This window comes from Pteronotus mesoamericanus, unplaced genomic scaffold (assembly GCF_021234165.1).
Source record: "Pteronotus mesoamericanus isolate MK-2021 breed Mesoamerican mustached bat unplaced genomic scaffold, CSHL_Meso_final contig_52, whole genome shotgun sequence".
In the NCBI taxonomy this organism is placed as follows: Eukaryota; Metazoa; Chordata; class Mammalia; order Chiroptera; family Mormoopidae; genus Pteronotus; species Pteronotus mesoamericanus.
The window spans coordinates 9,962,697-9,976,821 of NW_026555189.1; the positions used below are offsets into that span (position 1 = coordinate 9,962,697).

General features: G+C 46.7%; 1 protein-coding gene across 1 annotated transcript in view; it reads right to left on the minus strand.

Annotated features, from left to right (window-relative positions):
• The window catches only part of ZFHX3 (zinc finger homeobox 3), a 155,577-nt gene that overhangs the window by 36,649 nt on the left and 104,803 nt on the right, over window positions 1-14,125 (minus strand). Inside the window, 1 exon segment of the mRNA XM_054579239.1 lies at window positions 4,560-4,667. Coding sequence (XP_054435214.1) covers window positions 4,560-4,667 — 108 coding nt within the window.

Here is a 14,125-nt window from a genome sequence, read left to right on the forward strand (position 1 = left end):
TTCTTTGCCAAGAGTTCAATTTTTCCCTTAATTATTGGTGATAAAGCATCACATTAATTGTATATCACTTAATTTATAGCAATTAATGATTGACTGAACAATCACTGCATTAATTATTGTTCAGTTGCTGACGCTGGGGGCTCTTCAATCTAGAATACACACTTTCAAATCCACACTGGTAAAAGAGAACGAGGGGCCATTTTCACATTTCAAAACAGAAAACCACAGAGTTGGAAGGTAGAAATGGCTGTGCATTACGGAAGAGGCTTTGCTTCAAAGGACCGTCCTGCACCCTCTGTTGGCCTGCAAGACAGCTTCACGCTTGCCTGGAGGGCATGTGGCCCTAAGGTGTTTACCCAGGGCTTGTGGAACCCAAGTGATGTGCCACCCACTCACCACCATGGAACCAAGGCTGGCAGGTGGGTATCTCCTGCCCACCTTGACTAAGGTTGTTCTCTTCATGACTCTGTATCTGGAGAGTCCTTTCCGCTCCACCCGTCTGCTTTCACAATGAGCATGGCGCTGACTTATTACAGGGCATGTTCGTCTTGAGTGTGCAAGCGGCTGTGGTGTTACTGTTGCCACTGTCCGTTAGGACACTGTTACTCCCCGTGCTTTGAAGGCAGGTGAAAGCCAGATCAATGGTTAGACTGACGAACGCCACCCTGCGGAGGTGGTTCAGCATACACTGCAAGAGTGGGGGCTTCGCCCTGAGTCAGAGCGTGTGGCAGGGCCTGCGTGCAATCCTGGACCTGTCTGCATGCCTTTTGGCAACTTGCTTCAGCACTGAGACTCAGTTTACTTATCTGCAAAATGGCAGGGAGAGGGGGCTGGTTACTTACGGTACGCGCTTCCTGGGGTGGGGGGTGAGAATCAAATGAAATATACGTAATCTGAAGTGATGCTCCCCAACTCTTTTTCACATCATGGCACATGCAGAAAATGATGCCAAATTGGGAAAACAGATGGAGTTGCAGCCGACCCAGCCTCAGCAGCCCCCAGCCCCACCTGTGTGCCTGTGAGCCATTCAGGGCAGGTGTGACACACAGGAACGGTGCCCGGCAGGGGCAGGGTTTAATGTGGCCTTATTAATAACTGGAAACTTTATACCTGCAAGGCGTTCTTTCAGGGTTGGCTTTGAAAATCTAGAGCTGTTCTCACTGGTATGGTAGCCACTAAGTCACGTGCGGCTATTTAAATTTTAATAAATAAAACTTTAAAATTCGGCTTCTCGTTGGTACTAGTCACATTTCAAATGCTCAACAGCCATGCGTGGCTAGTGGTTGCTGTGCTGTACAGCACAGGTCTCCGGGAAGAGCGTTCTCAGGATTGTGGGCCGTCCTGAGTGCCTGTGGAAGTGTTACGTTCCCGGGAGGCGGGGCCCACGAGCTCACGGAACTTGGGGTTGGTGGAACCCTGCCAGCGCCCTGCACGTGGGTGAAGACCCAGCCACTGGCCTGGGGACTGAGGCTGTCGTGATTCAAATTACTATCTTGCTTGCCTTGCTGCCACTCAAGGTAAAAGACCTGCCATCTAAATAAAAGAAGCCCAAAGAGGGTTACCGAGAGATACCAAAAAGGAAATGAGGAGTCTCATTCCAATGTGAAAATAACTGGCTAAAAAAATTTTAGTAAAGATTATCCATTCCTGCACAAACCCCCAAACTACATAATCAATAGCTGAGAAAATGCCAATTATCCAGGCCCATTTGAAATATTATTAATCTGCATCATGAGCAGCCACTAATCAACAGCACAAATTGTGAAATCACTATTTATTTATTTGCCAGGAGGAAGAACTCCCCACCACAGTTAATCAGATAGGAACAGCTCAATTTAGGGAGTAAATGGAACAAATGCAGACATTTTTTATAAAATACTGAAGATCCCAAAGAAAGCTCAGAAGAGGTGCTGGCGCCCACATTGATTCCAAGATCAAATCGACCAAGTTCCTTAATAAAGCCTGTCATTACACACTCAGATAGCACAGACAAAATTATGCTTCAGGTCAAAAGAGGATCGTTTGCAGGAGTTGGGACAGAATTTTCCCCTCTCTCTTTGCTACAGCGCAACTGGCAAAGTGCACCCCTGAGTTATTCATTCATTCTCTGTCTGCCTTGTCTCTGTCTTTTGGAGATAAAGATTAAGTGTGGCCTGTTGTCTGTATGAATGAAGGAGAAAATTGAGTCTTATTAAAGATGTTCGTTTTTCTGGCCCTCATTTTAAGTCTTCTAGGAGGCTCAGGAATGGCCGGCATGTCCACAAGCACTGTGAAGGCGCAGCCTCCGCCCCCCGAACTACCAAAACCCAGAATGCAATTTGCCTGGACTGCCCTCAGTAAAGCTTGCCCCGAAGTGGTGTAAGCATTAGAGAAACACATACAAAGTGCCCTGCAAAGGGTCTGGCACACAGTAGGAGCTTTGCAAATGGCATTTGCTTTTTGTTATTTTCTTAGTTCTTTAATATACAGAATGCAGGAAACATGCACCAAATATCATTTGAATGATCCCACTAAATCCTTATATATTGTTCCCTCTCAGCTTCTCAAAATTCCCAGAAGCCACATGCTGCCTGGCAACTTATATATCCCTAAGGGAGGAACTGAAGAGAAACTGCTACTTGTAGCTTTCGTAATCTTACTTAACTAAACTATTAAAAACAACAATAACAACAACAAAACCTTCCTAATTAGAGGTTACTATATGCCAGGCACTGTTCTAAGATTCCCGTATTTAAATAACCCACACAGCTATCCTGTGGAAGCAGGCACAATCTTTAACCCCCATCTCCTCTGAGGAAACTGAGGCATGGAAGGGGCAAGGTAGTTTGACCAAGGTCACTCAGCTAGTAAGTGGCAGAGGCAGGATCAGAAACCAGGTGCCCAAGTCACGAAAACAAAGGACAGATAGTCTGAAAGGTCACTCAGCCTTTAAACTGCTTGTGAAATCCTCTTCCCTAGTTCCCTCCTCTGGGCAGATAAATATTTAACTGCTTGCTGTCTGTGGGCAAAGTCTGCTTAGCTCACACCTTAATAGTAGAGCAAAAACTGGGGTCTTGATCCACGCAATACAACCCAGAATGGTCCCTCCCCCACACTCAGGGCCTTTGGGCACACATGTCCACGCCCTACTTTCTGGTCCTACCTTGCATGTCCTCCCAGGGTGCTCCTGCTTGGCCCTACCCCTCAGCATTGTCTCAAGCTCAGGCCCTGGACTCCCCAGAGCCCAGTTCCAAGGGGACGACAAGCAGCGTGGACAGCAGAGGCCGCCTAGTGCGCCATCCACTCACTCAGCTGTGGTGACGTCCGTCTCCACTGCCCAGGAAACGCGGGACAGCGGCACATCACCTGCTCTGCCCATCCCTCCCAATATTTGGAAGCTGTTATCTGCCTCTCGAATTTCTCTTTTCCAGGCTGAATAGCCCCAATTCTTCAGCCTCTTCTCAGAGGCAATATTTCTCAGCTTTCAGTCATTTTCATTGCTCTCCTCTGGCCTCTCTCCAAGATTCTGTATCTTGTTTAAATAGTGAAGGCCAACACTGAGCATGATTTAAGAACAGTCATGCCTGGAAAAGTAACAAAGGCCCAACCAATACAGGCTCCAGAAGGTAAATATTTTCTCAAAAAAAAAAAATCAGAGTATTACAATATTAATAATGGAAGGCAGTGAGAATTAGGTTGACCAAACAGAATAATTCCTACTGCTTGTCATATCATTTCCTCTAGTTATTGTGGTGGTTTCTGGGGGACTTAACTGTCCTGATAAGTCTTCTCAGAAACGATTTTTGCTCTACCTCAAAAAAATAAAAAAAAAAAACCCTAAGCTTTCCTTCTTAGTCTCATCTCCTCTTTCCCTCAATACAGAAATCTGATCATCATGAGAGATGGCTGGTCCCCTTCTCTCAACACCAGCCCTTCCAGAAATAGCACTTCCTTTCCTGACTTCTTCAATTTCTTCTGCTTTTGGTGAGACAGCCTCTTGCTTGGCTGCATGCCTGCCTCCCCTTTGGGAGCATTTCAGGGTGTGGGTGCTCACCCTGGGGACAAGGTTTGGGGGTAAGGGACACACCATACACAGCCCTGCCCAGGCCCCCAAATGCAGGACAAAGCCCACCCTTCACCACAGGCTCCTTAAGAGACTCATGGGTGGCGTTGATCGAGTTCCCTGTGGCAAATCCCTCTGCTGGGCTTCAGAGCAGGTAGGACAGGGGCCTGGACCTTAAATGAAGGAAGAATCACATCCAAGGCAAACGACAGGGAGGAGCTGCTGAAGAAAAGGGACCTCAAAAACACAGACGCCCCTAACTGCGCCAGACGCCTGGATACTCTGTAAACAAGGTGGTTTGGAGCCATTAGAAAAAAACATTTAAAAATTCTTTAATCTAACAGAATAGGAGAATGAAGGTGACCACTCAAAAAAGCAAAATCAAAATTCTATTCTCCGACACACACAGAGACAACGGTTTTTCCCCGGAGGTTTAAGGAGGTCTCTGCTCCCTGCCTGTTGGCCTCGCTCTCCCAGGGAAGGAGCAGCAGGGGCTCGAGGGCACCACACACACTACCTGCCCACTTGCTCTGGTCCTTCTCGCCTGCACCCTCTTGGTCTTTAGCGAGCTCCTCTGGATCGGCAGCTGCGTCACTGGGCCCTTCAACATCTTCAATGGCTTCTTCTGAAACAGAAGAAAAACAAAATACCAATGAATAAAAGTAGACAGAAGATGAAAAACTTTGGGCTCCTACTCCAAAGAATTTACCAACCACAAAACACAGACACCAATGACTGTCCTTCCTCTTCCCAGCAGCCCCTGCGAGGCTGCCTGCACTGTGGTGACACCGAGGTCTGGGTAAGCAGTGGGGACTGTCCTCCCGGGCTCGTTGGTCTGAGGTGTCAGTGGCGAGGAGAAGAAAAAACTAATAAAAATCATACACTTTTCTTTTGAGGTCACTCCATTCTTTACCCACCACTGGTTTAAAACTAACCAAGAAACTTTTCTCCAGCTCAACACATAATGCTTTAGTGAAGGTAGAAGAATGGTCATTTCCAACCATGAAGTAAATGCCACTTGCCCAGGTGCGGAAAAAAGGATAAGATACTCCAGATGCTGGGGGAAAGGAAGTGGGACATTTCTCTCTCGCTCTCCTGGCCCTTTGGATCATTATCCAAAACATTCATTAAGAAGAGGATAATGAATGAATAAGGCCACAAACCAAGGTGGGTTAATGATGACATTATCAGGACACTCTGAAGAGCATGCCTCCCTGGGTACAGACACGCACCTGGCTGCTCACCAGACGCTGGCACTAGACCGGATCCACAGGACCAGGTACGACAGTCCAACCGAGGGTCATGGATTTGGGCTTCTGCCCAGTGTCGCCCTGGGTCTCTCCAACTACAACTCCACTTTGCAATATTTTAAGGTGTAATATCCTCCAACCTTCCAGACAAAAGTTTCTAAATTTTATCTCACAACAGAAGTAAAAGGAGTTCAGAGAATATTGACCTCAGAGGGGTTATAAAAACACTTGAGGAAAAAAAGTATCTATTTAGAGCCAGATTTTCCTAATTCTTCCTGAAAAAGACAATGAAAGTCCAAGGACTAAAAACTGATCTAGAGGTCAGGGAACATTCTTTCTTCATTACCACCAACAGGGGATTTATGAGGCGGTCATGGGTAATGTGGATGAAATAAGATACCGCTTATTTTCACCTCCAACTAAGGGGACTCTGCACATAATTTCAGCGTCTCCTTTTTGCCTCGCTGTTCGGTCAAGTTAACATCATCTTCCCACACCCACCCTTAGTTCAAACAGAGAAAAATAAGGTAAGCATGTTTTGAAGTTAATCAGATATACAGAGCCAGAGTAACACTGAATTTCACTTAGTAGAGAAAAATGTATACATATACCAGTGCTAGTAGAGCAATAACAAGCAAGTTACACATGATATATTTACCATCTTAATTATCTTCAGGCATGATGTTCAGTGCATATTTTTAGGCATTTGATAATATTGCTCAACACTGTAATTATAAAATCCATCTTTGAATGGCAATACCAGTATTCAGTCAATTGATATTATTAAATTGGACCTACCCAAAATACTTACACCTTCTAAAATATACTCATTTGCCCCAATATCTGCTGCATTCAAAATATCTCTGGTAGTGATACATTAATCAAATTTGATTATGTAAAGGGATGGTTCATTGTCCTTTCCTCTCTAGTTCTCTCTCTCTCCTCTCTCTCCCTCTCTCTCTGAGACAAGCTGACACCAACAAAACAGAGCACACCCTGATGTGGCGATGGGCAGCGTCTGCCGAGGCTGCTCTGCAGAGGAGGGAAGGAACCTGCCCACAGGGAGGCTCCCCAAGGCCAGCGCCTCTCCTGCACGGTATGTGGGTCACAGCCATTGAGCAGAGTTCAGAACTCTTGTGTGGAAAGGCCCAAAGAACTGGGGTCAGCGGCAGAGTGACCATATCTATTCAGGAGACAGAGACTCTGAAGAATAAGCACATCACTGATGCGGTGAGCAAGGAAACCACGCGGTGCTCCGTGAATGTTCCCGGAGCCCTCATTCAGTGAGCCTACTTGTTTTCTTTCCTCCCTGCCCTACTATAAAGCAGAAAAGGGAAGGCAGCTGAGTTTCAATGAGAGAAGAGACAATAGAGGTTAATCCAGGAACTTACTTTTCTTTTTTTCTCCCCCCTCCTTTTCAAGATTTAGAATCAAGTGTTCTTTTTGAGTTCCTAGATTTAATATTAACATTTGTGACTCATTCACTAAAAGACTGTTATATGCTTGGCAGAAGGAGATGTGATTAAAAATCTCCTGGACAATCCAGCTTCCTTTACAAGGGAGCAGTGTCCTCAACCCCAGCTAAAAAGCCAGGATCCCATTCAACCAAGCGGGCACTTGCCTGCAGTTCCACCTGTGACCTACAGGTGTCGCCCTCTGCATGGCCAGGCCTAGAAGGGCAGCTAGCTGCAGGAGGCACACTGTCTGGGCTGCCTAACCTGAGCATGTGGAAGTAATATACGTCTTCAAGTGAACTGTCTGGTCCTGGGGAAATAAAATAGGACATTCATAAGCAGTTACACCATCTGTCTTTATACCATCATCATCAACAGCAAGAAGAAAAATAGCTCTTTAAAATGGATGAAAGCCCAGGCTGTCAGTAACCAGAAAACTGTGAGCTCTGAATACCAATAAAGGTAGAGAAATGATTAAAAAACAGAGATGCAAACTATGAATTTGTCTGGACAGCTCGGGCCCACAATGCTTTGCAGGCAGCGGACGTTTTATTGGCCCCAAAAGCCTAAAGCAACCCCACTCACTAAGACCCGGGCCTCAGGCATCCATGGGAGGGGCCTGGTCCCTCTGCACCGGCGACATGCAGGGACCAGGAGGACGATGCCATCCAGCTCTGACAGAGAGCGGCAGCCACGCCGAGCTCCTGGAGCTGCTTGTGCAGCCCTCGTTCTGTTTAGGAATGTGTATTTGATACCCATGTGCTGGTAGACACAGAAACGAAAGAGGTTTTTCCCCGTAGATCACAGACTGCATTTCCCCCCCGTGAGGTAAGTGGCAACTGGCCAGGGTCATGACAGAAGTCAATTTTTTTCCCTATAATATCAGCTACTGACAGATGGTGGGAACAAGTAAAGACCTGATGGACCGACAATCTGGTTTTATCTGGAAAATTCTGTCTTTCCCTAGGAAGACAGTTGCTTTTCTTTACCAAGACATAGAACAGTCACCATGTCATTTTTATGCCGAAATAGACAAGTCAAAACCATCTTCTCTCCGAAGAGTTTAATAATTTTCTGAACACAACCAGAACGCACTGGGAATGCCTTCTCAAAGGCCCAGCCAGGACCTGGGGGAGAAGGTCATCTCTTCTCCCTTTGTCCTGCCTCTGCTTGGCAGGAGGCAGCAGGCCCAGCGCATTCCAGACAGAATGTCTGTTTTTTTGAAGACTCTAAAGGAGACTCCTTTAAAACCCCCTCCGAGGCCTACTTCGATGGATACACCCCACAGCAGCCCTCAACCTAGAGTACCCCTCCTGCTTAGATATATTTTTTATGTTGAAGAGCTGGGCACATAGAAACAAGTCTTGAATAATTGTGAGGTCTTCCTGGTATCCCTTCTTTCTGCCTTTAACTTATATGTACAACTGGCTGAAGCCCTTCAGAAAGAATGTGTTTCCATCACCACCTCCTTTTTACAACTGCTTCTCCCCCACAGTGCTCAGGCCAAACGCAAGCTGCTCATGTCACTACATCTCCTGGGTAAGGGCAGAGCCCTCAGGAGTAAGAATTTCAGCAGATAAATGTATTCTAAAAGGGAAAGGTTGCGAGGGCAGCTGAAGTTTTTGGGGCGATGATACCACAGGTCCAGAAAATATCCCTTTATTCAAGGTGGTTTTGTTTACCACAAACGCAAACTGTTCTCTTAACAACCTCATGCGTGTTGGTGAGGGTGACTGCATGATTTCCTGATCTGTTGTGAATTCTGCTCCCAAAGGAGGTGGGTGCACCAACTGGCGACCCCATGGAGATTTGCAACAATTCTGAACAACCTGGAAACTGGTTCGTGGAAGGAGCACCAGACAGACGCAAAATTAGAGGTGGCATCACCAGTAAGTCAGCGCCCCCACCGCCACGCACACTCCCTGGATGTGCTACCCAAGAAAACTTGCCAGTTGCTAAAAAATGATACTGTTCATCAAATAACTGGGGCCGAGTGCCATGTCCTTTGGGTGTATTTACAAATTGCTTACAGACTTGAAGGAAGGGGAGTCAATCAATGACTAAGACTAGTCCCTCTGTTCCTAACTCTTAACAGGATAATGTAGATTAATTCAAACCTTCCCCCAAACCTGACAAAGCCCCCTTAATGCCTCGATGTGAAAGAAATTTGGAAATTCTTCTAACAGGGTGTCTGCACCCAAAGCTCTCAGGCAATCGCGTTACTTAAATAATATACCAATCTGGATCCCTGAAGAATGAAATTGTTCTTTCCTTTTTCTTTGGGGGGAACAACGTTTGAGGGTGGGGTTGAAATAAAGTGCGTTTGCCTGTCGGCAAGCTCAAGAGCTGAGAAACATTAGCTGTCATGAACCACAATCAAATCAGGTTTGAAATATTTAGCAGTGGCTTGGAAAATGCGGCGGTGCAGCTCTGACAGGCGAGATGTGCACAGACACCCACTTTCCATTATAATGGAAATATCAGGCCTGTTCTGAATATGTATAACCCAGAAAAATGTATTGATTTTTCATTCCGCATTAAAAAAAATGAAATAGCCTGCAGCTGTCAAAAGCCTTTTGTTAAAAGCTCATCTTTCCTGGAATGAGGTTTACCAGAAACAAGTTTTAATTGTATATAGGACCTCTTCTTTGAAAAAAAAAAAAAATAATAACCAATCTGCTTACTTTGAAGATAGGGTTAAAGCTTTTCCTTTCTCCATTTTCAACCTAATTAACCAAGGACAACCGCCGAAGCAGGCGGGAAAGACTGGCCTCGTCTGACCAGCAGGAGTAACACAGAGGGTAGCGGCCACTTTTATGGGGGTCTCTGTGGGGGGTAGCAGAGTGGACTCCACGACTGGGTCTTCCCTCTTGTGTCTGCAGCTCCTGTGTGGCGGCTGGACTCTGTGGCGACAGACTCCCGGAACGACACCTTGGCCAATCAGTTGTCTTCCTGAGGTACAGGCTGGCACAAACGGAAAACGGGGGCCGAGAGCTCCAGCATGCCCACGCCTCTTGGACGTCCTTTTGTTATCCTTAGGGAACCTCCAACGGCTGTACATATTCTACAGAATATACATGCTTTATTTTGTAACTACAGGCCAAATCAAATCCACAATATACAAGATGACTGCTAAGGTCTAGACCACCTATTTCGAGTAAGATCCGGAGCATTAAAATTCTGCTACAACAGAAACTTGTAACAGGGTATGATCTGCAATGCTGATGGACAGACGACATTGTTGCTCCCAGTTCCTTACCCCTCCTCTTGTCTTCGCTCTCCAAGTCAGGCAGGAAGAGGGGAAAGGTGGCAATGCTGTGGCTGTACCCACAGGGGTGGGCTGCTATGCCATCCTCCCTCTAGGGGCTCTGGGCACAGGGACCCCAGATCCAGGGTGCAATACTCTGCTCTGCACACCTCCTCAGATGTTTACTCCATGGTTTTATTCCATGAGGTCTTTCCAGCCCTGACAATGTGGCTGGAAACTGCCTGAGAGAGCTTCCAACAATTAGGTTTTCCAGGTGGGCAACACTCAGCCGCAGAAATTTTCCCTTAAATCAAGATGGTTCTGCTTACCTCAAATGCAAATTGTTCCCGTAACACACTTTACACTTAGCATGTTGGTAAAGGTGGCTGCGTGTTCTCACGCATGTGTGGTATTAAGGACTTACGAATGTACCTGGAAGTTCTCTGTGGGGAATCATCTCAATATTATTTTTAATTGCTGGCAAACTCTGCCCATTCTGTTTTCTACATCTTAATGAGATATAGATTAATTGAGGGTAATGCCTTATCACAAGATGACATGCCAGGATCCAAATCCACACTGGTAATAGACATTTTGAGATACAACTATCATAGTCTAGGCAGGAAACTGTAAAGAGGTAAGAGATGAGAGCAGGGGTCAGGGGGAGGTGCAGTGGAACAGACAGGGGCTCCACGCCTGAGGCCCTCATTTGTTTATCACAAGTGTAGTATTTTCCCTCTTTCTCAGGATAAGATGCCACTTCCTCTTCAGTGGGGACATTAGAAGTCTGGCGTACTAGCAGAGTCCAAGGCGGTCAGGAAAAAGTATGCTCTCCCGTGGACGTCGGGAGGACCGGCCTCCTGAACTCCCGCCCGCCCAGGCCTCTCAAATCTCTTGCTCCACCGGGCCCCTCAGCACTGGGTCTAAGGGACAGAGTAAGGCAAAGGCAGGGGTAGGTCTCCTCCCTCGTCTTTGGCATTTTCCACCTTCTCACCCATCTAAGCGCTCTGCCCCGGGCAGGGGCGGGGAGGCGGGCATCCTGCCGAGGATCCTCCTCTACCTGCTGGGCTGACCAGCCAGGGGTCTGCCGGGTGCTCTGCAGGGAATTTTCCCATCCCAGCAGCTCTTCGTGGAGAGAATGAGGCTGGGGGCTGGGGGGGGCGGGGCGCGGAATGTGGCCAAGCCACTCAACAGTTGCTTTAAACAAAACTGCCTTCTCAAAGATGACATTTATAAAAATGGATGTTGGTCCTCTGAGAGGTAAGGGGGGTAAAGCAGGAGAGGAAGCGGAGGATGCACAAGAGATCAGACACTCTCCCTTCCTCCAATGAAGAGTTCTTTTCACCTGGATCCTTTAAGTGATCATTTTACTACCAAGAATTCCTTTTACCACTAGGTGTTCATTTACCAAATACACCTGGGGCAGTGGCGCCTGGAGTTTCTGGACAGGGCCTGAGCGGCGGTGGAAGCCTGCCAGCTTCCCACGGGGCTGCTGGGCAAGGCTCTGCAGGCAAACCAGACGCTGAAGGAATTTGGCCTCCTGGCTGCCCCCACCCCCACCCGCTTTTCTGTCCCCCACCCCACTGACCCTGGCTTTGGCACCGGGCTAAAGGAATCAACACTCTGAAGGCAACTCCGGGTATTATTAAAATGACTAATTGGAGAATAGAGACCATTTATGCTTTTGTATATTTGAAGATCTTGCCACTGTTTATAGAAACAAGAAAAATGGGGACTGTGCAGTGAGAGAGAGGGAGCCTGGGAAGGTGGAGAGGGCTGTAGCCGGCGCGCCCTGCCCCTGCTGGGTAAAGCTGAGTCAGTTGGACAAAAACGTGCTCCTGGGGGAGTCTCTCCATTTGCTTTAAGCTTAACTTCACCTCTAACTTGAGCAACGACAGCAGAGAGCATGTGATGGGTCCAAAGTGGCCGCGCGGCCTGTGTAGGCCTCTGGGAGAGCGGTTCCTGCTTTGAGCTGTGCTCCTGAGTGAACAGCACAGACACCAGAGCGCGGAGTGAAAAATGCTGCCGTTGTGTGGCGAGGGACGGGTCCTGCCATTTTTCCTCTCCCGGGCAAGGCCATTTGGTCATTTGAACAGTTTGTCAAAACGGAGCTAGAATTAAGGGGGTGGGTGGGGGTCAAAAGAGGAAAAAAAGGGAGGAAATGCCTCGAGCCAGCATTGCAACAAGTTCCATTTATCTGTGTTCTTAGCAAAAGCACCTGGGTTGCCCCCTGCAGAAATGCAGAAAGGATAAAAGCAAACGTGAGGTGACAAAGCACAAGGGAACTAAATATGTCACTGACTCGCCTGGTGGCTATTCACAGGGAGATTTTTTTTTTTTTTTCAATAACTGAAAGATGTGAGTTCCAGTTTGTAAAACACAAACCCGACCCTGAAATGGTTTCGGAATCCACGCCGAACAAGAAATCCAGCTCCATCCCAGAACTCTGAAGTAAACTGAATTCAGCAGGGATTAGTCCCCTTGTGTTTCCACAGAGCCATGATTGTTGCTGTTACTTTCACACATGAAATGTAAAAAAGGCAAATTCCCCGAGCATGTTTGTAGCGGAGCGTGATGTGATTGTGTTGTCATTTATGGGAAATAATCGCAGGCCCATCTCTTCCCTTCCCCCCCATTTTCCAGTCCAAATAACCATGAAAAATTACACTTCAATGTCAGGGCGACGACAAAGGAGGCGCGCTCTCGGGGAGCTCAGCGGATTTGCAGGGGTTTTTCCTTTCTTTGGACAAAAACTACCTTCAATTGTACTTCATTTAAAATGTGATCTAACAAATGCATTTTGACAAGTCCCTTTCTCTTTTTCTCCTTTCTTTCAAACAGTATTTTGCACAGTTTAACCTCACACCAAACTGGAATGTTCTGGAAAGGAGAGACATGCAAAATAGAAGGTCCTTGAAACCAAGAAGGGTGGTTTCCCCCTCCCCCTTGGGCCCCCTCCCCATTAAAAACAAAGTACTGCAGGAAAATGATGATTGTAACTTAGTATGCACTGAGAAAGGGCAGGAGGGGACAGAGTAAATGGTAGTGTCTTAACCACAGAATATTTGACAGGCAAAGGTGAACAAGCCGGGGTTCGCAGAGGGAGCAGGGTCTCAGTGGAGGCCGTCACAAGCTTGCTCATCAGAATAAACCATTTTGTGGAGACGGAAGCAGCCTCTAAAGAGTCTGGGTGTACAGTCAGAACTAAGGGTTCACGACCAGGTGAGCGATGAGGAAGGGGAGCCTCTCTGATGGGGAATCATTTCCCTCCCAGCCCCCTAGCCCCTTACGGAAAGGGACATTTTTCAATCAAGCAGATCTGCCTGGAAGCTTTTTAACATTCCAGGTGTGAGGCCCAAGCAGTGCCTCCAAACATCTGCCTTTCAGGAACACCCTGCTGGAAATAAACACTGCCAGGCTTCCACGGTCAGAGGGGAGAAGACAAGACAGATAAACACCCACAAGTGACAGAAAGACTGCAAGAAAAAAAAAATGAGCAGTTTCCATTAAAGAACACTGGTATCACCACCTTCTGAATCAAAACTGACTTGGCTTGTCAGGGAGAAATCTAATGCTTAATGCAAAAAAAAAAAAAAAAAAAAAAAAAAAAAAAAAAAATCTATGGTACGTTTCCTAATTTATTTATTTTTAATTGGAAAATGTTGGAAACATATGAATAAAAAAAAGTCAGGGCAGGCCTGTAAGTGTACTTAAGCATCTGTATACAAATGAAGGTGTATGGGAAATGAACAGGATGTATCAGAAATGATATTAGATTATGGTGATTAGAACCTAATGGGTATAAGTGAAACCTTGTGGGATGGTTCTTCTAACGGGAACGTCAGAGTTGATGGATGCAGTCTATACGGGAACGATGGCAAGGGAGGAAAAGGTGGAGAGCAGCTGAGCAAACCCAACGTGACACCATTTGACAATGTCAAAAGGAATGATGGAATATTTTGGGGCAAAGATATGCCAAAAAGCAAATTGAGAGAAAAAGGCTGAACATTTTGTTTCTAGCCATCAAAACAAATAGCGCACAACAGAGAAAAATAAAACCATGACTCCAGGGGTCTGAGTCACGTGGCCACCCCAGCGAGGGACCTGAGTTCGCAGCCTGTTTTTGCCTCTC